The 27,789-nt window shown below is 33.8% G+C and overlaps 2 protein-coding genes across 6 annotated transcripts in view; one reads left to right on the top strand and one right to left on the bottom strand.

Moving 5' to 3' along the window:
* The window catches only part of Bbip1 (BBSome interacting protein 1), a 104,615-nt gene that overhangs the window by 17,632 nt on the left and 59,194 nt on the right, over positions 1-27,789 (top strand). For 3 of the 5 annotated variants that reach the window (XM_071610923.1, XM_071610925.1, XM_071610927.1), the window contains exon 4: positions 11,611-11,664. In XM_071610923.1, coding sequence (XP_071467024.1) covers positions 11,611-11,664 — 54 coding nt within the window. Of the gene's footprint in view, positions 1-11,610; positions 11,665-13,898; positions 13,958-14,274; positions 14,376-27,789 lie in introns of those variants that run through there. The other 2 variants (XM_071610922.1, XM_071610926.1) reach the window with 2 other exon arrangements.
* Pdcd4 (programmed cell death 4) lies at positions 460-26,035 on the bottom strand. The gene is made up of 12 exons (XM_027929915.2): positions 25,928-26,035; positions 22,416-22,520; positions 16,814-17,116; positions 14,897-14,991; positions 12,881-12,994; positions 10,917-11,138; positions 9,470-9,567; positions 8,326-8,440; positions 4,863-4,970; positions 4,548-4,658; positions 3,466-3,605; positions 460-1,201 (listed from the first exon to the last, which is right to left on the bottom strand). Exons 2-12 carry the CDS (start codon positions 22,456-22,458, stop codon positions 1,141-1,143), a joined length of 1,410 nt encoding a protein of 469 aa, XP_027785716.1. The 5' UTR covers positions 22,459-22,520; positions 25,928-26,035; the 3' UTR covers positions 460-1,140.

Genomic DNA, 27,789 nt, shown 5'->3' on the forward strand with positions numbered 1-27,789 from the left:
CTTTCAGTCATTGGAGAATAATTTTGTGTAAGCATACCATTTATTTTATATATATATATACGTGTGTGTGTGTGTGTGTGTATGTATGTGTGTGTGTGTATATATATACACACACACATATATACATATATACACGTATGTATGTATATATATATACACACATATATATACACATTAAATTTCAAGAAGCTGTAGATAAGATCAATAAATTATGCATGCATTTTTCCCCATTATAATCTTAAAAGTATTGTACTTTTGACTTAAATATTTGCAAGTTAAAAAGTTTGTGAAGAATATAGCTTAAATTCCATAGCCCAAATGTACATCCTTGTATGGTTTGATATTTGCTGCATGAAATTAGAAAGGGTTTTATGTTTTTGTTTTGCTGTGCTGAGGATCAAACTCAGGGATAAGAAATTTAAAAAAATTTTTAAAGACCAAAAATAAATCTACTCCCAATAAAGAATCAACACTGCTTCACATGTTTTATTTTGTTGTACATTCTTGTAGAACCGGGATCGTTTTTTCCAGTTTTGTAGAAAAATAGATGTTCCAGCCACCATTTACTTAACTGTCTAGTCTTTAAGACCAATCAGTATGTTCCCTGGAAAGATGAATAAGTCTCATGACTAACCCATTTTTTAAAAAATTCTTTAAAACAAATAACTTTTTTTTTTTTTTTTAACTCCCAAAGCACAGTATTTCAACAGCAGCAGCCAACATGGGGTTTTAGCAGCTTAACTTTGCCCCCTAAATAAAGCTTTGTATAAACCAGTGATTTTACTACAAAAAACACTGTCTTTGAAAGAAAGGAGTGAGTGGCAGTCAGACATCAATGCAAAACTTGGAATGATTAGGTCATAAACATGGCACTTACAAAAAGTAGCTTATTAGAATATTCCACGTAAGTGGACATTTTTCTGTCCCTCCTTTATCACCTCAAAAATTAAAAAAAAAAAAAAAAGAAAAAGAAAACACTTCCTTTAAAAATTCCCCTTAAATGTAAGTTTATAAAATTTCAGTAAAGAAATGCCTTGTACCCAAAACAAGTGCTTAAAAAAAAACTAATAACTCTTACAATTCAGATACATATTTTTTTATAACATCTAAGACTGCAAGAGTTCTTATATGTTCTTATATTCAGTAGCTCTCTGGTTTAAGGCGACCTCCATCTCCTTCGCTTACAAAACGCTTTCTGCCCCTGTAATGAAAAATAAAAATATGAAAGAGACAAACTGACTATATTTAATGAAAAAAATGGAAACTTTGAAGGGTTTTATTGTTAATGAAAAGGTCAACATGTCTTGTTTTGAAAGACTTTTTTTCCCCTGCTACACATCTTATCATAAAATAGCAAATGACAGCAAAACCTGAGTAGTTTTGTTTAAAAGCTTATTTATAATTTTTTTAAATATATTTATTCATTTATTTTTATGTGGTGCTGAGGATCAAACCTAGTGCCTCACACGTGTGAGGCAATGGCTCTACCCACTGAGCTACAGCCCCAGCCCTTAAAAGCTTATTTATTGAAATAAGTTTTATTATCTAACTGGAGTTATATTTTTAAAGTTAAAATAGAAAACTAAGACAAATATTTTATTTAGAATATTTATTTCTGTTACATTATAAAAGCTAAACTAAGCCAAATACGAAACACTAATAATGTAATTGAGAATTACACATACTAGAAATATGGAACTTATCACACTATCCATTGTAACTTAAATTTTTTAAAAAACTTTTTCTCAGCTATAGAAAACCCATAACCTGAATGTGGAAAAACCAATCAATCCAGTTAACTCTAGGTTATGCCCCGTTTTGGGATTCTTGGCATTTCAAACTCAAGAAGCCCTTCCCTATAATGTGACCACACTCCAGCTATAGGTAGTAGCAACAGTCCAAGAGGAACAACTAGCCAGCAACCTAAAGCAGTAAAGGGAAAAGAGATCCCATGAAAAATTAGCCTTTACTCTCGGATCCCAACTAACACACATAAACATGCAAGACCATTACAAATGTGCACTTAGCCCAAATAAGCAAAAGGATAAGAGGATAAAAGTCAAAGTTGTTGGGAATACCCTGAAAATTTAGGTATCTCCTAAAATGACCCTCAAGAGTAAAGCCATAATAGAAATCAACATTTTCAAAGAAGCTGAAAAACTTAAAAAATAGTGGTATTGACCCCTTTTCACACTTAATTGTGGCTAAGTGGAAACCAGCCACATTTTATTGAATATAAAGGCTTTACACTATATACTATGAGATTTAGGTAGGGAAATAAAGAAGTAAACACCAAGAAATCTTGCCAAAGTTGAGTGATTTTACTGATGCCATTTGGCATGCCAGTACATTTATGAATGGTGCCATCATAAATGAAGGTCGACATTTCTAAACATTTCTGTCAAAGCCATTAAACTCAATCTTTTGCTGGGCACAGTGGTGCACACCTATAATTCCATTGGCTTAGGAGGCTGAGGCAAGAGGATCTTGAGTTCAAAGCCAGCCTCAGTAAAGGTGAGACACTAAGCCACACAGACCCCATCTCTGAATAAAACACAAAATAGGGCTGGGGATGTGGCTCAGTGGTCTAGTGCCCCAGAGTTCAATTCCTAGTGCCCCCAAAATAAATAAATAAATAGATGGATAAATAAATGAACTGAATCTTTCACCATTTTTTTTCCTTCTCTCGTAATGGCTTCTAAATTTTCTAAAGCAAACGACCATAAGAGGAAATACTTTTTGAAATTCAGTTTTCACAATGCACTTCAAAGTTCAGAAATTTTTTCAGATTAAACAATTACAAAATATTATGTAAAATGCAAGCAAATTAGTCTATTACTAAATGTACCTATTATATCATAAGTGTCATTAACAAAAATCCCTAATTCAAGTTACATCTTATTAGAATTACCTCCAAAGAAAAATACCCCTACATACACACACGCATGAATACCCACGAACATATTTTCTAACAATTAGCCTCAGTTCTTCATCCTATAATAAAGCAAAGGAAGCCACACAGTATGGAAAAGAGCCTAAATCTTTGGAGCCTGAAAATATCTGAAATCATATTTGTCCTCTACCATATACTAGTCATGTGACCTTAGAAAAGGTACAGTATACTTCCATAAGCCTCAATTTTCTCTCTTGTAGGTGATGATACCTACTCTGAAATAACATTTAACTACTTAAGAGTCTGGTACAACACAGAAGTGCTCCACAAAATTATTCTGCTTCAAACACTGGTGCTTCATGAAGTAGTCCTATACACACATACAAGGGGACAAAACAAGCTTTACCCTTGTTTCTCTAAAAACTCAAAACATGGTTCTTGCTCTTCAATCACTTCAGGGAAGATACTATTATTTTTCTGAAAGCTGTAATGACAGAAAACTCTTAGCTTAACCTTCCCAAGCACCTCATACAGGATTTTATATTGAGATAGTAGTATTTAAATAAAAGTACCTTGAAGGACAAAGATCTCTTAGTTGTTTGGAAATAATTCCTGCCTGAAAACATTCTTCTACAAATCTCTCAAGCACAGAGTATGAATGTGGGACATCCAGGTTAATGTCCGGAATTTCATTATAAATTCTTTCATAACCCTGAAACAATGAAATTATGTACAAAATTGTTAGTCCATATAAAACACATGTCATAAGACAGTAGAATGAATAGGACATTACTTTCCTATATACATATATGATTACACAACCAATGTAATTCTGCATTATGTTCAATCAGAAGAATGGAAAGTTATATTCCATGTGTATCATATATCAAAATACATTCTACTGTCATGTGTAAGTAATTTTTAAGAACAAATAAAAAATACATGTCATGAAACAATCCATCACTATGTCATCAATCTATATTTAAGGCCAAATGTTTATGCTGTAAAACAAGTCAGATTTGAATTTTGAAAAGTAAAGTACATTTCTTACAGAATATTTTCTTTAAAACTTTTCTCAAAAGAGCTGCAAATAAACAGATAAAATCCTTGTCTATTTATCTATATTTACTACCTTTTCAAAAACTCAAGGCAGATAAAAAAACATCAACCAAATTTCAATAACACAATTTTAAATAGGAAAAAAGTATAATTTGTTAAAAGTTCATGATTTTTTGGGCTGGGGATGTGGCTCAAGCCTGACATGTGTGCAGCCCGAGTTCGATCCTCAGCACCACATACAAACAAAGATGTTGTGTCTGCCGAAAACTAAAAAATAAATATTAAAATTCTCTCTTTCTCTTTAAAAAAATGTTCATGTTTTTCTCTAGATATGAAATAGAAATTGTCATATTTTAGAAACTGAACCCATGGGGGAGAAAACAGTCACATTTTTTCAAAACGGGCAAAAAAACACTGAAATGTTTCTTTCAAAATAATGTTCCAAGTGTTTCAGACCTCAAACACTACCATTTAAAAAAAATTTATAGGCATAACAACACTAAATGTTGTTATGAAACTTTCATTGATGATTCATAGTCTTTATTCAGTATATATAAGGTATATGCCTAAAAATTTTTCAAAATATTATACTTACTCTTTTCATTTGGTCTACAGTGATGGTAGAAGACTTCCAAAGAGATTTTAATAAATCCAAAATCATCTTGAATGCACTTTCTCCGGTTGACTCTAAAACCATAACAATAGCCTAAAAATGGAATGAATAACTTTTTATTCATTAATTCATATATGAGAGCTCCCTTTAATATATGATCCTGATTTTATAATAATCTTAAAAATTTAAGAACCACTTGAATATTTTTATAAGATATGTTATTAAAAAAGTGTTTAGTCACTACAGTGCAAAAATAAATGTTTAAAAATTCTCTTTAACACAGCAAAGTAATCTTACTTCATATACAAGCTCATGGTGAAAATGAGGTACTTCCAGTTCCTTAAGGCAATGTTCAGCTTCAGATATGTCTCCAGAGAGTAAATACTCTTTCAGCAGCATATCAATCTATTGGATTTAAAAGTTGAATGTGTTAGAATTTCTGGCTTTTAAAAAGTTGTGTTACCTAAATTTATTTAAACCTTATCCCAATGTTATGAGACAAAAGAGCAAGTCACAAACAGCTCTCTAAAAACATACAGACTTGTGTACATGGTACTCTCATAAAGGAATTTTTTTCATAATTAAAAGATTTCCAACTTTTAAATGATTAATAAATATGAAGCAAATACAGTGTTTCAGTGTGTCAATCACTGAAATCTACAAGTAGGTCACTGAAATCTACAAGTAGATTGTAACCACAATGCCTCAGGGTTAAAAATAAAGGATTTTTAAATACCACTAGAGGGCACTAACTGAAAGTCTCTCTGAATTTTTAAACTGACAAAATAATTCATTTCTATCAGGATGATCTTAATAATGCAATGGGAGCCAAAAATAAGATAATAATGAGGCATTATTCAATAGAGCAAAGATCTCCATGTAGTTCCTCTTCTCTACAAGTGAGGATTTGAAACCCATTATCTAAAAATATTCATCAATAGTTCAGGTTCCAGTTGTAGCTTAAGTCCCCCTCCACCCCCAATACTAGTAATTGAACTTAGGGCCTAGCATGTGGTAGGCAACATTCTACCACTAAGCTACATCCCCATCTCTCTTATTTTGACACAGGGTCTTATGAAAGTGCCTAGGTTGCTTCAGTCTCCAAAGTAGCCGGGATCACAGGTGTACCAGAACATGCCTGGCTAAGAAACTCTGGGCTGTTCCACTTAAGCTTGTTCAATAAAATCTATGGCTCTAGAAAACGGTAGGAAAAGTTATTCTTCACAAGGGCTTCAACTAGAAATGTTCTCTTCCTCATAAATTCCCTATAAAAATCACCTGCATCTAGTGAACAACACAATGAATGTTGGCTGACTGAATAAAATAATTTAAAGTATCCTCTACTTTCAACTTTTACAATGTGTTTTCATAAAAAGTAAATTAAAATTTTATCGTTAGAATACATACTGACTGGGAGTAAGGACACATGCCTAATCCCAGCAATGAGTGGCTAAGACAGAAAGATCGAAAGTTGGAGGCCAGCCTCAGCAATTTAGTGAAACCCTCAGCAACTCAGTGAAACCCTGTCTCAAAATTAAAAATAAAACACTGGAGATGTAGCTTAACAGTAAAGCATCCCTGGGTTCAATACCAATACCAAAAAATTAAATAGAATACATCCTGATAAATAATTCCTACTATCATGCTTTAAGAAAGTAAATATTTAAAGCAGAGCACTTGAATAAAGCACTTTTGCTTTATAATTACCTATTAACATTTGTTATTTAACTTATATTACTTAGTTTTGACTTCCCCCCACCTGCGATACTATGGATTGAACCCAAGGATACCACTGAGCCACATCACCAATGCTTTTTATTTTTTAGTTTGAGACAGGATCTTGCTAAGTTGTTTAGAGCCTTGCTAAATTGCTAAGGCTGGCCTTGAGCTTTCAATCCTCCAGCTTTAGCCTCCCAAGTTGCTGGGATGTGCATGTGCCACTGCACTCATTAGTTTTTAATATTTTTTGCAACATAAAAGGTAAAATGTTCCCCCTCAGATTCCACACATTTTTAAGAATGATAAATGACAAAAAAGTCTTTGTCCAAACCTTCCTTTCATGTAAATAAATATCTAAATAATGTCAAACTGAAACTCACTATTGAGAGTTTTATTTCAACCTTTATCTCATGCTTATTGAGAAATAATTCATATAACACCTAAGTTTGTCAGTTTCTCAAAATACTTTGAGAAATACCACCATCTTAATGATATTAAGTCTTCCAATCCATAAACATGGGATATCTTTCCATTTAGGTCTTTAAGTTTCTTTCAAGCTGTGTTTGGCAGTTTCCAGTGTACAAGACTTGTATTTATTCTGTTAAACTTCTTAGTATTTTATTTTTTATGCTACTGTAAATGTAACTGTTTTATTTTAGATCATCATTGCTACTATATTAACATAGAATTGAACTTTTTTTCACTTTTTTTCTTAAAGAGGGAGAGAGAGAGAGAGAATTTTTTAATATTTATTTTTCAGTTTTGTTTTTTTCGGTGGACACAACATCTTTATTTAATTTTATGTGGTGCTGAGGATGGAACCCAGCGCCCGGCGCATGCCAGGCAAGCGCTTTACCGCTTGAGCCACTTCCCCAGCCCTCACTTTATTTTTTTAGTTGTAGGTGGACAAACATCTTTATTTTATTTTTATGTGGTGCTGATGCTCAAACCCAGTACCTCAGGCTAGGTGAACACTCCATCACTGAGTCACAACCCCAGCCCTAGAATTGAATTGTTTATATTGATGTTATATCCTGCAACCTTGCTGAATTGCTGACGTTTTTTGTTTGGGGAACTTATTTTGTGGATTTATTTAGATTTCCTAACTACAAATTAGAGCTAGAATTACTTCCTTTCCAATCAGAATGTCCTTTTATTTCTTTTTCTTTCCTAATTGCCCTGGCATCTTGGCCATTTTTATACCTCAAATTAGTCTAATAATTAATTTTTTTGAAACACTGTGACATTAGAAACTTTCACTCAACTATTATTTTAACATATATAAAAGCAAAAATAGTCAAAGCTCTACCTTCCATTTGTGCTCCTTAACACTTAAACTAGAAATATAATATTAAATCAATTGTATATAAAAAAGATTAAAAATAAAAATTATTCCCACATGAAAAGATTGTTAAAAATCACAAGCACATAAACTTTAAGTCATTAATTATATGACTTAAGTAAGAAAATTACTTTTTTTGATGTTATAGAACACCAGAAATAATTTCATAGGGAATAAATCTGGCATTTCAATGTAATAATTCAATTACTTTTTCTTTTAAGGAACGCATATAAGGTAGTGAACTTCCTCACAAAAATATAACACTGATTTGCTCTAGTGCTCATAATTCACACTTATGATCAGACACTATTCAGTTTCAAATTAACCATGTAAAAACATACTTACTGAATAACTACAAAATAATCTCATTCCAACAGTATTTTTAAAAATTTAAAATATGTTAAAAAAAGATTTCAGGCATTCCTTAAAAGTTCAGACAGCCTTCTTGTAATTATTCATGAAAAGTTTTAACAGTATTATTTTTAAGTCACAGAAATGAAAAAAATTAATAACTATATAATTATAATTTAGCACATTACTTACAGTAAGAGGGTATAAGGTTAATTTAAGAGGATCAATTTTCCATTTGCAACTAAGACTAAGTTGAATTTCTGCCCACAAAAATACCCATTAGCAGGCAGTTTTTTCCTTTCACAGAAACACATATAAATTAAGTTAAAAATAAAACCCAATAGGTACCTCTTTAACAAGGTGATTGACAGATTGCTGCCCGCCTCCAGAGCCCCACACACTGTCTTTACGTTTTCCACCTTTAGACATACTCAGGAGGACAGTAGCCTTATCCAGAGCAGCTCTATAAAAACAAAATATTTAATTTTGACAGTTGGACATGCATGAGGTTTACAAATTATAGATAAAGATCACAAAATACTATTGCACTAAAAACTCTGATATAAATACAAGCAATAAAAATCTCAAAATTTGTTTTTAAAATTATTTTCAAAATAGAAATGGGAGTAAAAATTTGATTTTCCTGTTCTATTACTTCCATTTCTCAAGAAAAATCAAAAGATATTACCCAATAGTTGATCTACAGAGAAAAGGAAGATTTATATATATCTTTTACTTAGATCCATGCCTTTCTATCCAGAAGTACCATTCCACTGTGACCCAAAGTAGCCCTAGAAAATTAAGTTAATATCTAGAACTGGGAAAAACCAAGATGGGTAGCTAAGTCCATTTCTCTATTTCTAAATTTCTAAGAAGTTAAGAAAAATCATATAGCAAAACTCCCAAATATCACGTTTAGCTTATGATTGAAAAAGAACAAGGGACTGGGGATGTGGCTCAAGCGGTAGCGCGTCGCCTGGCATGCCTGCGGCCAGGGTTCGATCCTCAGCACCACATACAAACAAAGATGTTGTGTCCGCCGAAAATTAAAAGATAAAAAAAATAAATATTTTTTTAAAAAAAAGAACAAGAGTGAAAAAGATAAATTTCTGACTAATATTTCTACATTATATTTCTACAGTAAATAAATACAAAAACAAAATTCTAATAGGCCCCTCTGTTAATGTTGTCCATCTTATTAGAATATGAAATAACTGCAGAATGTTAGAACCTTAAAGAACCTTAAAGAACATTCCACATCCAATACTTTCATTTTACAAACAGGACACAGACATACAGAGAAGAGTGACATGACATGAAGGTAGCTAATATATCAGTTAAAACCCAAAATTTCCACATTTTGTTACCACCCTCTTCCTGTTGTATCATGACAAAAATCTTTTCATTGTTTTAAAAGTAGAGAATGTAGACAAGTGACAAACAGATGTCCATAATGGCTGATAAATGCAAGTAGGAAAATTAATTTACTTACCTAGCCTGTACACAATCTACAGTTCCTTTGTAACTATCAATATAGGTATTACATAAAATTCCATCTCCAACAGCTCTAGCAATAAACTGGCCCACCAACTATAAGAAGAAAGAGATCTATATTTAAAAAAAAAAAAAAAGCTCTATAAAGGACACAATTTCTAAATACGTAAATGATGAAGACTGGTTTAAGACTGGTTTAACTACACAGTCAATGCCTAAAAGACATGCTGGACTATTCAAAAACAGCTATTTGGCACCCATTAGTCATGCTTGGCATATGCTCCCATATCTTGATCTTTAAGTTCAATATTATCAGAGTAGGAACCGCATCTGCGTTGCCCACTACTGAATTCCAGTACTTTGCACACTGCCTGATACTTCATTAAATGTTAAATGAATGACTTAAAAGTCAAGAGAAACCTTTCCTAAAAAATAAGTCAAGTTTTCTTTAAAAAGCTGATTAAAGAAATTTAGGGAGAAAAGTTGTATAAAACTATTTGAAATTTGTTCAGAGTATTTATTATTAAATTTGTATACAATTTCAGTGTCTAATAATGAAGGTGTAACTAAATAATACAGACATAAAATGGGACACTATGTGGCCATAGGAGAAAATATTAACCATATTTTACAGTCTGAGAAAAATCCAGTTTACAAAATAGCATACATGGTACAATTCCATTTTCTAATTAAACAAAAATACAAAGATAAATAGAAGCCATATACTGATATAAAACAAATAAAATACAAGGAAAACATCATCAAAATTTCACAGTAGTTATTTTTGTGGACTTTACTCATTTTGGCTCTTATTTTTCAAAAATTGTATAATTAATACAAACTCATGTAATTATTTTCTTAAAGTATGTACTGGCGTGGAGAGAAAAAGAGATCCACTTTTGAATCACAGCTCAATACCTTCCACAGACTTCTGTCATAGGAAGCACTACAACATTTAGAAACTGACCTTTCTATACCCTATTTCTAAATTAATATTTAAAACTTTGATTAAAAACTTTAACAATAGCAGCAATTTCACATTTTCAAAGTTACAAATAACTTTTTATAATACATAAGCAAATTCAATTATAACATACTTTTTAAAAATCCTAGCTACTTCTTACATATAATATAAATAGACAAAAATACATACACACACACACACACACGCCCGTTTGTGTGTATCCCGTATATATACTACACACACACACACACACATTCTAAAACATACACAAGCACAGGAGAAAAGATAAAGTTGGATTCATAGTTTCATTCATATAGAAAAAATAAAAGGCAGGACACCATAATGTTAGAGGGCTACTTTTGTATGGGAGGCAATGTGGCCTATTTACCTTCCACCTACTAAAATTTACTAGGAACATATATTATTTCTACAATTGTAAGAATAGAGAGGAAAGGAAATTAATAAAAAGAATGATACAAACCTGTGGTGCTCTAGGAGTATCCAATGCTAATTCAGGTAGATCTTTCAATAATTTATCAAATGATTTTTCCACATCATTTGTGCTCATTACTGTCCCACAAAGGTCAGAAAGAAGCTTAGATGTCATTTCTCTATGACTAGCTTTCCCTTCCAATGCTAAGGACACTGCCAACACTGGTACTCCACTTTTCATTTCACCAAGATTTAAATCTTTTAGCATTTCCTATTCAAAAGAATTTTTAAAAAGAATATCAACTACAGTGAAAATAGTTCATTAAACTACATATTACTAATGTGATGTTAGTAACTAACCCTCTCCTTTACACTGTATTAGTATTATTTCTAGGATACTATGTGATGGGCATTTGTGGAGAACTGCATTTTACATTATCATAAGCTGTTTACTTTTCTTCAAATCTTTCTCTAGAAGCAAAAATTTATACTTTTAAGCTTCGCTTCAAATGAGATCCTAAACCATTATTGTTAGATAGGACTAATGTTTTAAATACTAGGATAAAATGAAATTTTCCTATTAAAAATATAATACAGCAACTAATACTTAATGACCACTTATAATATAGCATTATAACAGCCACTTTGTATTACCACATTTAATACTCAAATTAGGCCTTTAAGTATTAAATTATCCTACTCAGCATACCAAAAAGTAATTAAAATTTTTAAATTTTTCACAGAAAAAGGAATGGCTGAGGGCGCCCAAGAGTGGTCAAACTTGAAGTGGAATACAGGTACTAAGACCCCAGAGGTTAAATTCTAACTCAACTACTTATGAATGCCTTCCTCTTTACTCAGAGTTTTCTTAGAATTGTTAAATCATGGTTTACTACCAGAAGAATGCCAGAATTATTCACAACCATCTAATTAGTATCCTAGTTAGTAATCTCTTCCTACATCCTATCTTATTCCAGAACTGTGCTTTAACAACTTATTGCTTTTGAACATGATAGTCCACTTTACTGAAAAACTTTCTTCAAACACTTAATCATGCTTCAGATGGCTTAGAATCACTTCTTCCATTGCTCTCCATTTTATGCTTCCACAACACTCTGTTCAGGGCACTACTCAGTTAATCATAGTATTCACAGATTTTTAAGTACCTGCCTTCACAGGACCTTAACACTCTTCTTCTATAATAGAGTGTTTCACCTTATATTTTAATAATCTGTATGTATATATCATTTCCTTCACTTCCTGGGATTCAAAAGGATAGGAATAACCTATCATAAATTCCTCCACATGGTATACACTAAAAAAAAAATATTTGTTTTATATTGAAATCCTACAAATTCAAAGAATCCAAACCTCATGGTAACAAATCAAGAAAGTCCAGTCTGAATTTTAAGAAATCTAAATTATAAAAAGTCTTCTCAAGAGTTGCAATTGTATCTTAATCCAGTAATCCTGATGAAACCAATTTTACTTAACTTCTAGATTGCTCAAAATTACTTAACTTTATTCTCTTTGTTTCTGCTGTGTACATTCCTTTGCAAATCTTTACATCAGTGGTTCTTTGTTTTTGGGACAGAGCACAAAGATAAATTTTAACCAAATCCAGAACACTGAAATAAATGCCAAAACAATGAAACTAAGTCAGGCATTCTTAACTGATCAAAGGATCCATAAATGCCCTGAAATTGATAAAGTGTATTTTGTAAATTATAAAAATAGGTGTTATAAATGTACATATACTTAAAAAATAGTGTGTAGTGCCATTTTGGGGGAGGGAAATGGCATATAAATCTTGTCAAATCCCAAATATACAAGAACAAGAACTGATTTATTAATGTAACAAAATTTTATTCCATTCTCAGTTACAAATTTATTTGTGCAAAAGGAAATGCTTAAGCACATTCAGTGATCCAAGATTGCTCTAGTTAAGTTTTGCTTATAATAAGTATCTTCTCTGCTATACTGAATAAATTATACTTGCAACTTTAAACCTACCGCAACTTCATTAGTATCTCCATGCTCAAAGTATTCCTGTATAATTGGTGTTAATGTCTTCTCAAATGCCCTTTCATCCAAAGGCAAAACTACAGTTTCATAAACACAGTTCTCCTATGAACGAAAAAGAGAAAAAAAGTTATAAAGAACAAAATATTCAGATAAACTGAAATTTTAACTTTATGCTTTCACTGGTTAGTAATCCCCATTTAGGGCAAGATAAAGACATGCTACCTGCTTTGATCGTATTACATAAAAATAGCATACACACGTCATCCTTTCTTATACACTCAGAATTCAATAAGCCAATATGCAGATTAGAACCACTCACCATAGCAAATATATGATTTGCTCCCAACCCCCATATCTTGTATTAATTTTTTATATTACTCTCAAAACCAGTTTTTCAATGAGCAAAACTCTTAAAGATGGCTTCTTATCATACACTGTATTTTCATTAAAAAATTTACTTTTAAAGATAAAGTAGTACCTCATAAATATGTCCTAATATTTGTCAAGTTTTTACAAATCAGGAACCAAATCCTTCATGATTAATATTATAAAAGTCTAAAGTATAGAAGTTTAAAAGAGATTAATATTGTACTGACTGAACAATCTCTAAGGAAAAGCACTGTTCATTTGAAATTTCAAAAGAGCTATGATTAATGCCCATTACCAAACCATTTTTCTTGCCCCTATTAAAAAAAAAATCTCTGAAATATTTATTTGCAATTTGTGACTGGCTTTAGTCTAACAAAATACACTTGAAAGACTAATAGTAGATTTTACAGTATGTAAATCCCACTGGTTTTAAATATATATTTCATATTCTTTTAGAAATATTTTCATGTTCAACTATTAGTTAAGTATATATATACAAATACACAATAAAAACAATCTAACATATATTGTAATTTTTCCTGTTTAAAATCCTCACCATCATTTCCTATCTTATACAGACAGTATTTTTAAAAATTGTATCATAATATCTTATTTGCTTCAAAATAATCTTTTGTAGAACATGGTAAAAGGAGACAGCAACAGATGGGGAAGAGTAAATGAAAATAAAGAATGAAACAAGACTGCCTGCAAGTTAATTATTGATGCTGGTGAAACTGAGATGAATACAAGTAGATTCATCACACTATTTGCTCTACTTGTAGAATTTTTCCATTAAAAAGATAAATACATTAAATTTTTTCTATAGAACCATTTAAAATTTATATTCTCAGCATTACCCCTAGGGAAAAAAATCGTATGTCCCCAAAACAAAATTTATCATATCATTACCATCCTAAATAGTAATATTAAAAAGAAGCCTAATTATAATTTTTTTAAATATATTTTTTTTAAAGAGAGAGAGAGAGAATTTGTTTTTAATGTTTTTATTTTAGTTCTCGGCGGACACAACATCTTTGTACGTGGTGCTGAGGATCGAACCCGGGCCACACGCATGCCAGGCGAGCGCGCTACCGCTTGAGCCACATCCCCAGCCCTAATTATAATTTTTATATTCAAAAGAAGTTAGAATTTTCTCAATTATCATACTATAGAAAATATAGTAACTCAACAGAATTTATTGAAAATGGAGAATTTAATAATCCTAAGTAAATTTGAAAATCTTTACCTTTTTTAAAAAATATTTATTTAGTTGTAGATGAACGCACAGTATCTTTATTTATTTTTATGTGGTACTGAGGATTGAACCCAGTGCCTCACACACATGAGGCAAGCACTTTACCACTGAGCTACAGCCTCAGCCCCTACCTTCTTTTGAGTCAACGAGACCAAGTAAGAATTATCTATATGTTACTATGAGATAACTGGGTTTCCTAAACTAAAATTAACCTAGCAATTTAAGAAGTACCAAATATATGACTTAGATACATATGCTGTATATACAAGTATAAAATATAAATATACACAATATCATTTGACAAATCTGAGTAAACTTCAAACAAGAAGTCAAAAATTTATAATAATTTTAAATATCTTTAAAAAGTAAATCATTGATACCTGGTCATCATCATAGTTAGGATCTTTCACATCCACCTCCTCCACATCATATACCTGTCCAGGTGTACCCCAGACACCTTTGCCTCCTGCACCACCTGACAAAGTTTAGAATTGAAAAAGGAAAAAGTTAATAGTTCACAAATTTTAGCTGAAATCTGAAATAGAAACTCTAAATGTACAAATGTTAAGTAATAGCTTAAAAACTATTCTAATTTCATGCTAGTTTATTTTTCAAGTTGAAAATTATATTTGAAAGTTTTTATTTAGATCACTTTTTTCAATAATATTGGATTGTGTATATTTTATAAACTATTTCTTAAAACAGCAAATTGAATACGTTATATAGGTAAAAACTAAAAAAGCAGATGTTTTAAAATAAAAGCAAAATTGAAAAAAATGATCTGAAAAATAGCTATACCAAGGACCTTTGTATATAGCTATTTAGGGCAATTGAGCTCTAAATTTTGGCATTTCTTAAAGTCCAAAAAAGAACAATATGTTGGACCAATTGAACATGGCTCAGAAAACCCAACAAGGGAAAAATTATTTAATAGAGAAATACCAATGCCCATTTACTAATGTTTAAAATCAAATACTCCATATATAAAAGTATGTATTATACTTTGCAATTAGCAAAATGTTACAAATAATTAATTGCTATTTAGGCATAAACAGGCCTAATAACTATTTCTTTCTTCTATATACCAACCAGTATGAATTTAACAATTCCACCTTTCTAAGATGTTTTTTCCACATTAACTTACTAGAATGTTTTTATAAAGCCCAATATACTATATATTTAAGAGCCCTTATAACATCATCAATATTTCTTTTTTGGAAATTTATTTTGTACCTCAAGTATAAGCCTTACCATCAAAGTAAACCAGAATCTGATAAACTGGGTTTCATTTTGATCCAAACAATAATTGGAGAAGTATTCAAAAGCAATAGCAATTGCTAACAAAACACTATAATTTCCGTTTATCTGAATGTTTTGTCCTTTATAACTCTTTTTTTCTTCTTTCCCCTCAAGGAACACTGTTTTTTTCCATAGTCATATTTTTGCCTTGGCATTAATTCTAAGTTTCATTAATGGAAGATGCTGAAATACAATTTCCCCATATTTCATTCTTTTTTTCTCATTCTAAGCACTTTAATTTTTCTTGATACTGGGGATTGAACCCAGAGGCGCTTAACCATTAAGCCACATACTCAGCCCTTTTTTGAGACAGGGTCTCACCAAGTTGCTTAGGGCCTCAAACTGGTGATCATCCTGCCCAGGATTACAGGCATGAACCACCACACCTGGCCCAAGCACTTTATTAATCACCAGAAAAGAATCAAAATTATAATTAGGCTATAAATTAAAGCTGTGGCAATCATTCAGAAGTTAGTCAAGTCTCTAAATTGTATCAAAATCTTACTGAAGACAGAAGCTAAAAGACCCCTCACTCAACACATTTTAAGTGCTAGTCACTATTCCAGATACTGGAGATACACTATCACACAGAACCATATCTATGAAAACATTAAAATTTTGTACAATTATTACTAAATTTCTATTTATTATTCTTAATAATGGACATAAAAATTCATTAGAAAAGAGGTATGGTAAATCTGACTACTACTTTCAAAAGCAGTAAATGCACAATTCATAACTGAAAAACATCAGTATATACCATATTTTGCTGAAGTAACAGTTAAGTTCAGCTTGAGAAAACTAAATGTACTCAAACAAGAAAAAAAAGAATCAACAAAAGAAAAAATGAGATGGTCCTCAAATTGTTCTATGCAAAGATATATACAAACCATAAAACTTACTGTTTAAATTTCTCTCATTCCTAGAACAAGGAAATCATAGGACAAGAACCACACAATTTTTTCCCATTTGTTTCTTTGCACGTGGTATATACCAACCTTTCTTTGGTAGTCCTCTTCCTTTCCCAGATCTAGATCGTCTATCCAGCAACCTTCCCTTTGGACTGGTTGGCACAGTTACTCCACCCCTAAGGGCTTCACTTCCGTTATCACTGACTGAATCACCTCTGCCAGAGTCCCGGGATGAGTTTTTACGTAGCCTTCTCTTTGCTTTGGCATTAATTCTAGCTTCATTAATGGAGGATGCTGAAATCCAATTTCCATTTATTTCATTCTTTATTTCCTCAGTACCAGCATTTTCTTCATCACCAGAAAAGAGTGAGTCACTTAAATTATCAGGATCTTTAAAGGAAAAAAATGAAGAAAACTAAGTATCGTTTTAAATATCCACTGTTCTTCCATGTATGGTCCTGAGTTTGATAAGGGTGAACCTCATGAAATTACCATTTCTGTATGTTAATAGTCAAAAATTGGCAATTTCCTATGACTCAATCTAATAAATGACAACCAAATAAGATTACTTTTCCCATTATCAAGGAAAGTAAACTAAGGCATTGATTTTAACAAGGTATCCTTAAAATGTTATCTCATAGGTTTAATCATAAAATCTCTATCAATATTAATACCATAAAATCAGACATTTGTGAGCAAAGAGAGTTAAGCAATTGAAATAGCAAGATGAAGAATCTTGAGAGAAAGGAGATAAATTAATATTTACAGAAAGTCTATTATTTGTCAGGCATTTCACTGTATACTTTGTTGTTTACCCGCAAGACTTGGCAGTTAATTATTATACCATTTATACAAATGAGGAAACTAAAGCTCAGAGTGTTTAAATGACTTGCCAAACATGCCATAATGAAGTACAGTTACCCTGTCAGGGTTTGGAAATATCAGTAACTCAAAAGAGCATGAAAGACATTTGGCCAATATGTGATCATATGTGATTTATGAGCTGAACTGTTGATGTTCCACTGCCTTCAAGATAAGGTTTGTTTTCAAATCCATCATCTCAAAGTCTAATTTATCTCCCCAAATTTGACTCATATTATTATACTTTGCATACTCTGGAAATCTTCCATCTTAAAAGGACAGTATACCCTAAAAGAGAGCAACAAATTTGGAGAGTATACCCTAAAAGAGAGCAACAGATTTGGAATTCTATATGATCCCCTTTTTAATTTCACCCTTGCTCTTTCAGTTATCAAAATTCTTTAGGATATACCTCAATCCGACTCCTTCCATGTAACAACTCTAGTCACAGCTACACTAACAGTCATACACTGTTCATTTAACACATCATGGAAATTAGTTTGTTATTTCTTTTGAAGCAGTCTTGCTTTTCCAACTAGGTCATGACCATGATTAACCTGTGCTTCTATTTATTACCAACACTTTGCAAATCATCCTTCATTCTGGTACCTCAAAAGCCCATAGAAATCATGTGGAGACATTTGGCTTTGCTCTGAAAACTTTTTAAATCAGAAAAGCTATTGAATTAGTTATCACTGGGCTGGTTTTGTCCATCAATGGTTAACTCAAGTCAGAGCTGAATCACTCAAATTTTGTTTTGTTTTGTTTTTGTATTGAAGTACTAGGGACTGAACCAAGAACCACATGCATGCTAGGCAAACATTCTGCCACTGAGCTACATCCCCAGCCCTTTTTATTTTGAGACAGAGTCCCATTATGTTGCCCAGGCTGGCCAGCCCTGAACTTGCAATCCTCCTACCCAGACTTTCCATAGTAGCTGGAATTACAGGTGTGCATCACCATGCCCAGTTCTTAAATGTTTTTAAATATGCCTACTTATAACTACAGTGCATCACATCTATGTGCATGGGATTTAATGTTTTAAGATATGTTAAAACTAAAAATTCTAATCAAATTCTGAAAAGGTTCACACTTAAAACTCTTGACAAAAAGTTTAAAAATTAATAACAAACATTGTTGTAATCAGGAAGCAAAAACATGCAGGTTACGGTGGCTCATGCCTATAATCCCTGCAGCTCAGGAGGCTGAGACAGGAGGATCATGAGTTCAAAGCCAGCCTCAGCAATGGCGAAGCACTAAGCAATTCAGTGAGACCCTTTCTCTGGATAAAATACAAAATAGGGATAGGCATGTAGCTCAGTGATTGAGTGCCCCTGAGTCCAATCCCCAGTACCCCTACACCCCCCACCCCGCAAAAACAAAAACAAAACATTAAGTGGACTCAAATTATCCCATTAGTCTCATAAGTAATCTTCCTGCTTTCCATCTACCAATGAGCCTCCAAATGGAAGAGACTGATTGTCCAAAACATGCCCATACTGAAAACCCTTTGAAAGGTTTTCCCATTATCTTAAAATAAAATGTAAAATCTTTACATTGTAATTTAAAGTCATTTGTGATCTTGCCCCTGCTTACCTTACACTATCACTGCTGACTACTCCCACGTTCAAATAATTAAACCTTAGATTTGATATCATATGTAGGAATGCGGGTTATCAATTTCAGGGAGGAATACAAAATATATCAGATAGGGCTAGGGTTGTGGCTCAGTAGTAGAGCACTCGCCTAGCACATGTGAGGCCCTGGGTTCAATCCTCAGCACCAATCAATCAATCAATCAATAATAAAATAGAGGTACTGTATCCAACTACAACTAAAAAAATTTCTTTTAAAGTTTTTAAAAATCAAAATATAGCAGACAAAAACATAAAATGTAAAGGGGGTGACCAGCTAAGAAAATGTTGCAGTAATTCAGTCACAAGCTAATTGGAAAAGGTTAATAGTAGTAACTGGAGTTAATAATAATGTCACACTTTGAAAAAAACAGTTTTCAAGTGGAACAGATTCAAGATTTAGGAAGAGTAAAATAATGCTTTACAAGTTTTTGTCGTGGGAAGCTGGTGTTACAAGATATGAATGAGATATCATCATAACTAAACTAGCAAGAATAATTTATCATCTTAATAGTAGCACTACTATCATTTCTTTTTTTTTTTCATTACAGTTACTATCATTAAGCTACGAGATACCAGGTTCTACTTGGTACACACTAGACTTCAGGTTCTATGCCAGTCATTTTACATATATGGTCTAAAAGCCTCAAAAAGCTCTATATACAAGTTATTGAAGTTTAACCTCGCTTTTCAGAAGGTAATATTTTATTGAAAAGTTACCCTATCTGGAAAGGATTGTGACCAGGAATCAAACTCACATTTTTAATTTCATAAGATTATAACTACAGAAAACATAAAACAAGAATACAGCAGTGCTGATAGCTAAAAAGACAGGATGAACAAAGGAGTGAATGTAGAGAAGATAAACAGAAGATTAAGGGAAAGGAGAAAGACCAGACATAGACAAATTAGATGGAGTTTTCAAGTAAGAATGGGTGGTTAAGAAAAACAGTATCACTTGAAATATATTGCTTTCATTATGCTAACATTAAACTATAAACAGTCCAGAAAATAAAGGACTTAGAAGTATAATAAAAGGTGTTAAACTGTCTCTTGAAATATTAAAATATTCAATTGAAACATATCTATTTCCCATGAGTTTCTTTTCTCCAACTATTTTAGCACCTTCTTAAATACGTTTGTGTGTCTGCAGCAGTATTTTCTCTAGGAATAGTTTAATTTGACCTTATTATTTTTTTAATTTATTTATTTTTTAGTTTTAGGTGGACACAATATCTTTATTTTATTTTTATGTGGTGCTGAGGATCAAACCCAGTGCCCCATATATGCTAAGCGAGTACTCTACCACTGGGCCACAACCCCAGCCCCTGACCTTATTATTTTTAACCCATGTTTATATCGATTGCTTTTTTTAATATCTTGCTATTCAGACTCACCTAAATTTTGGGCAAATCAAATCACTATTAATCTGACTTAAGAAAATCAAAATTAAAAGGATAAAAAAACTGAGTACAGAGAATGTGATAACGTCAAAATTGTTTTCTACCATGTACTAATTCCCTCTCTGTGAATTCTCTGACATTTCAGCAGTAACCACTTCAACTTATATGTCCAAAGTATCAGAATATCACATTTCCAATTCTGGTGTACAATGAGTAGAAAAATTAAAATAACAAATTTAGGAGTACTTTACATATCTAATAAGTGTTGTATGCTTGACATACATATCTCACTAATCCTAAAAATAAACCTATAGAAGTATATAACCCAATTATATATATAAGGAAACTGAAGGTCATGTAAATAACCTACTTCCTCAAAGTAACAAAACAGGTAAATGTAGAAGTTGGAATTAATACACTAGTCTGACTTGGACTACATGCTATAGCAAGAATTTACTGCAAAGTCTGTCTCATGCCTATCCAAATACTAAAGAATAAATCCCTTAGTACTGGGGAGAGGAGTTATAATGATATCTTATTGTAGTAAGAAAACAAAAATTATAAATCTTAGAGATGTGCTTTCTCACAGAAATGGCATGTAAGCCACATCATTTTAAATTTTCTAGTAGCCACATTAAAAAGTAAATGAGATTTGGCTGGGGCTGGGGCTCAGTGGTAGAGCGCTTGCCTAGCATGTGTGAAGCATTGAGTTCAATTCTCAGCACCACATATAAATAAATAAATAAAGGTCCATAAACAACTAAAAAAAATTTTTTTAAAGTAAGTGAAATGGGTAAAATTAATTTTACTATGTTTTATTCAATCTAATATAACCATAATATAATTTGAACATGTAATCAATATAAAAATTTAGATTTTCCTTCATCTCAATTCAGAATAGCCACAAATGGCTAGTGGTTATTGTACTGGACAGTGCAGAAAAGAAGCAATAACCTAGGTATGAAACACTTTTTTTTTCTGGTACTGAGGATTAAACCCAGGAGTGCTTAACCACTAAGCCACAACCCCAGCCCTTTTTATTTTTAATTTTGAGACAAGGTCTCATTAAGTTGCTGAGGCTGGTCTTGAATTTGTGATCCTCCTGCCTCAGCCTTCGGAGCTGCTGGTATACAGGTATGCACCACCATGCCCAGTATTCACTTACCTATTATATCTAGCAGCACAGAAATAATCACTAATTATTGGAGCGAATTTTCAACTATAATTTTCTAGCCTACTTTAAATCAAAATTAAAGAAAACTAAAGTTGTATACAATAGTGAATAAAAGTCATTGGAGAAATGAAGCTGTAGTATTTAAACATGAAATATATTTTAGAGTACAGAAAAATACAAAGCTTTCAATGTTAATAAAACTATTAAGTAAATAATTATCTAAAATATACTAATATGACTATTAACATTGCACAATCCTAAATTAACTCTTTGGGAAGAAAATTCTGAAAGCTACACAATAAACACATTTTACTCAGCATTTGGTCATCTAGTCCACAAAACCATGTTTATTTTTTATGGTATTAATGTGCTATTGAAGTACCATGGGAAAATACCACAAGTAATTTCAATTTCAAACAAATAGTTAGGAAAGATATCAAAGATGCCAACTAAGTCTATGTTGAAGAAATCACTAGCAACCCCATATGAAAATATTAATAAACAAAAACTTGATTTTAAAAATAATATAACCTGTTTTCTTACAGCATGAAAAAGTTGGTGTTTAAAGACAGTTTTACTATCGAATGGTCTGATGCTTGTCACAAAACACTACTCACCTGTGGGATTTACATTCAGTATCTGCTCATTTTCTACATCCATTGTTCCTTAATTTCACTTGCACTGATTAAACAAATTACCAAATGGAAGTCTTCCTTTAGAATCTATTTTAAAAAAATCAACATTTTATAAACTAATATAATTAGGCAAATTCAATTTATTTAAGCACACAGTAAAAAAAATAATTCTATTTCTAAGAGTTCACTTTCAAAGAGAGCAAGCATAACTTAATTAACATCTAGTTCCAGTTTTCTTGACAAATTTAATAAAAATACCACCAGATTTCAGCATATGCCAATACACCCTTTAAACTTGGAATTAAAGATTTATTTTCCGTATGTGTATTTTTCAAGTTAAAGACATACACACACCCCAAATCTTTTAATACCAAGCCCAAAAATCTGATGTGTCACACACACACACACACACACACACACTCTCTCTCAAGCCAATTTCTCTACCAATTTCTTATAAGTATTATTTATAATTCTCGCTATTAGAAAGAAAGACTATAAAAATTCATTTCTTGGAAATATATTTTAAAATATATTGCCAGAAGTCATAACTGAATTAAGATTTCAGAATCTCTCTGGAAATATTTTTTTATAAAGTGGTTTAAAGTACACAAGTGTTATATTTGTGTAAGTCATAGATGCTGGATATAAGTTCTTCCAGTGATTTACAATAATTTCACTAGCAGTATGCTCATCTTTTGATATAAAATGCAAAAATTGCTGAAATGACTAATTATGGAAAAAAATTTTCATATAATATGAGTTGCTATTAGACATCACTTTAGGATAAAATGATAGATGATGCCTCCAGGGATGAAACTGACTTTTAAATTCCTCAATATAAACTAGGACTTTGTTAAGTTCATAGCTCTTTTCTCAAAAAAAAAAGAAAAACAAAACAAAAATGGGGAGTGGGTATTAACTTGTTAAACCAATACAAATACAGAGTATGCTAAAGTTATAAACTTCTTATTATGGTAATCCTTAAGCTAAGATGCTATCATATTGCTTCAGAAATTAAGAAACTGGCAAGATCATTCTTTAAGTCTGCTCAGAATAAACTGACATGATTCTACATAATCACTTTTCATTATAATTCCAACCAACTCTGGATTTAGGAAAAATGAATCTTAAAATATGAATATGTATAGAGATTCATACAGATATATGAATAAAAATAATTTGCAAACCAAAAACATTTAGTACCTTCCATGGCTGAAAATGCCACACACTGTTTAATTTCAGTATGTTATAGGAAAGGGATAATGTGTCACATTCATCATATGACCTGTTTTTTTTTTTAAACTAAAGTAACACTTAAAGGTCTTTTTCATTCTTGATGTAAATAAAATCTTTGAGAGTTTTTCCTACAGAACCTTAGAAAGAAAGTGATTATACCAAAGCTTATAAAGCCTTTATAGTTCAAAATGATTTTCCATGTACGATTTCATGCACCTCACAGGACAACCTTAAGGTAGGTATTCCACTCTGCACACAATTAAACAGATTCAGAGAAGGTAGGTGATTGGCCAAGGAGAGACAGCTGCTCAGTGGAATAACCAAGACTAGAATCCAGACCTTATAAATCCAGTTAAAGATTTTATAATATTCTACAGGAATATTTTTTTGAAGGTTAACAAAGAGAAGCTTATTAAAAGCATAGACTTCTATTGTTAAATCAAAATTTTAAATACTGCTTTCTGAATAATAAAAAATTATTTTAAACTATTATACAGAAGGTATTGAGTTGGGCAAAGAAAATTATCAGGTAAGGACTATCATCTATAACTAAATTTGTTTTATTTAAGTAATCACAAAAAAGTCGTCTCTAAACAATGATAATCTTATCAAGAAATCAAGAATTCAGTCACATATTTGGTTGCAGGAAAGTGGTTTAAATAATAAAGATTAAAACACTTTAAAATAAAAAATAAAGGATAAAAATGTTGCACGTTTTTACTCTTCAAAGTAGATTTTTTTCTATTTAACATTCTTAAAAGATTCTTACCCACAACTTGAGAATGTGTAAAAAAAAAAATTAAACCCTAGTTTATTCATACTAATGTATAAAAATTAATTTTCAATGAGAAAATAAGACTTAACTTACAAGTTGGAAAAAAAATTAAGGCTGAAATTGAATAGTTTTTTCTCCAATGTAATTCCTGAAATTTATCTGATAAATTACTCTGCCATTTTTGGAAGTCAAGTTTAGAGCACATGTCAACTAGAAAATTATGTTTTCATTCCCAGGCTCCAGTCATACTTATCAGCAACTTAAAATCAGATAGAAGGATTTATAAGGTCTGGATTCTACCACTACAATGCAAAAGACAGCATTATAGAAATTAACCAACTAGCACTTATTTTTGCATTCCTATTTTCCCCTTCACATTTACTACTAGAGACAAACCAATCAAATTATATTAAAAGACGCCTATTCGGATACTAAGGAATTAAATTAACCTATAAAGAAGGAACATTAAGGGCATACATAACAATAATTAAATTTCGAACATATCTGCTGTGGCCTCCTTTTTAAAACGTGTATGGTGGCTTCTCAAATAGTATCCCATTAACAAAAGACAGCAAAACTAAAAATCACCAGTAAAAATTTCACGTTAAAAACAGGTGGCAAGCTCTCTGCCCGCCGCACACCTAGCTGCATTTTTAATCATCCGTAGAGCCTACGGTTGCTGGCTACGTAGCCAGTTCGCACCAGGGCCAGGGGGAGATGGGCGACACTGACGTCCGCAGACAGTTCTAAGCTCTCAAAAAACTCCGTGTACGTTAAGGCACCACATCCACACACTCAGCAGACAAAAGGGGCCTCCCCTGCCGTCTGGTTTTTTTCTGGGAGACTATATTTAACTTAAGGAGACCCTTTGCCGGAGGAGGGGACAGCGCAGTCGGAGCAGGGCTGGGTGGCGGGCACGTGTTCGCCTCCCCACACCCCAGCGGCCCACCTCTTGGCCCACCACTGGCGCGCCCGGACCCCCAAGGCCCCCAGCCCCGCCGGTCCCCGTAGGTGCCGGGCCTGGGCTGGGAACGCCGCACTGTGGGCTTCTCTGAGGGAAGACAGAGGGCGGGGAGGGCGAAGACCTTCCTCACAGGATTTCGGTCTCGCGGGAAACACTTCCAATCTCTTCTCCAATATTAAAACTCTGAGGGGCCTCCCTGACGAGGCGGCCCGCCCGCGAGCGCCCCACTAGGTGAGGAGGGGGCTTGGGGGAGGGGGCGGGCCCGCGCCGCCGCGACCCGGCTGGGCCCTTGAGGAGTGAAGACCGCCGGCCCCCCGCAGGCCAAGGCGTTGGGGGTGGGGGGCGCCCCTCCAGCAGATTTCGAGGAGGCGGCTGACCCCCGCCCGCCCTCCAGGACCCGGCCACGGCCTCCACGCCCCCTCCCCCTCCCAACGTGCGGTGGTCTCCGAGGAGGGACCCGGATTAGGGGAAGAGAGCACAGTCTTCCCGAGCGTGCGAGCCGTGCCCACCGGTACTGACCCCTCGGGCCACCGCCGCAGCTCGCCCAGGTCCCCGGTCCGCCGGCCCCGACCCCGCTCCTCAGCCTCTGCCGCCGCCTCGGAGCGTCTCTGGCCCCTCTCGCTCTGTTTGTTTTTGTTTTGTTCTACCCAGTAACACGGGGGCGACAGAGCGGCGTTTATTGGCCTAGACTAAGAGGTCCGCTAGCCAATCGCAGCGGCGGAGCCGGAGCCCAGGAGGAAAAGGGAGGGAAGTGAAACGTGGAAAGTTGGGGGGGGAGGGCGCAGGAGGGCGCCTGCGCATTAGGCTCCTCGCAGTGAAGGGAGTGGGAACCGAGTGGGTAGTCCCAGCTCGGGGTTGTTGGGAGACAGCGCCCGGATGAAAACTGGGCAAAAGGGTTGAGCCTGGGGTGGGGAGCTAGGATGAGGCTTCCTTGACCCAGCTCATCCATTGCCTCCTCAAAGCGTTCACCAGACTCGGCTGTAGCCAAGGCTTTAGTCTTCCTGAGGGTCCCAGACTCCATTTCTGGACAACCTCAGGGGATTAACCCCAACCTCTCCAGTTCCTTCGCTTACTCCTTGGCTCCTACTGTGTGCAGCCCCCGTACGTTTCTCTCAGCGAATGCCCACAACCATTGGAAAATACCTTGGGAATTACTGATTGAACCTCAATTCTGAATTTTACTGGTGCAGAAACAGAGATCCTGAGAGGGGCTGAAGTTCTTACAGAAAGTTAGTGGGGAAGCTGAAATTAGAACCCCATTTCCTGACTATCTGGCCCAAAGTGGGATGCCAGACATCATGAGTATGCTTGAGATAATGGACAGAAAGGATGTGAACCTTTTACTCCCTTATGAGTTCTTTTGGGAGTAATTTGTTAAAATGGGGAAAGTGTTTTGGGTGCTCTTTTAAAAATGGCAAATATATCCTAGTCTTATGTAATAAATCTTAAGATATCTGCTCCATACAGCATGGTTATGACACTGATGCTTAATAATGTGCTAAATGAGCACAAGCAAGTAAATGGAAGCACCTAGCAGGAGCTAAGAGAAGGTTGTTTGCAGGAAGGAAGAAGGAAAGGGTCAAAAACTAAAATCAAGTGAGAAGTAAAAATATGGAGAAAGAATGTTGGTTAAAAAAAAAAAAAAAGAGCCTCTCAATGGAAAGGAGACTGAGAAGGAAAAGCCGGCTGCAGATGATGGTAAAAACAATAAAAGAAAACTGAGTGTCTGGGAAGCTCAGATTTTAAAATGTGAACATGACTCATGAGGCTAATTCAGAGGCCCTTGTCTAATAGATGGGGATGACTACCAACTGCTGAGAACTTTTGTGAATTCATATCAAGGTGTATTCATTGCATGGGTGCAGGAAGTGTATGAGGTGTTTTCTTGGGCACCACAATAATGAGTGAGACAGATCTTGTCCTCATCAAGGTTACATTCTGTTAAGAAGAAGAGCTAGGACAGGGAGTCATATAAAATAATGCCAGGTAAAATGTGATCAGTGCTTCCAGTATTCTGAGAAATCATGGAGGACTGGAAATCAGATCATGTAAATCATGAGGGGAAAAAAAGACTGAGGGTAGGGCATGAGGCATGAACAGGATCGTACCAGGCAGAGATGAAGTAAGAACAGGAGCATTTCAAGGTGATATGATAAAGGAGATGGGGAAGCATATGGAGCAGTGAGTAATCCAAGTGGGTTGCAGTAAATGTGGGTACATACTGGGAAGAGTGTGAAGACACGTGGCCAGAAAGCCTTCAAGTCACCCTGTGGGGCCTTGAGTGTTTGGCTGAGGTTCTGACACTCCAGAGGTGATGAGAAACTAGTGAAGGATGTTTTTCATGCAGAGAAATAATAGCCCTAAAGGTGATATGTAGGCAG

Source organism: Marmota flaviventris, chromosome 4 (assembly GCF_047511675.1).
Source record: "Marmota flaviventris isolate mMarFla1 chromosome 4, mMarFla1.hap1, whole genome shotgun sequence".
Lineage (NCBI taxonomy): Eukaryota > Metazoa > Chordata > Mammalia > Rodentia > Sciuridae > Marmota > Marmota flaviventris.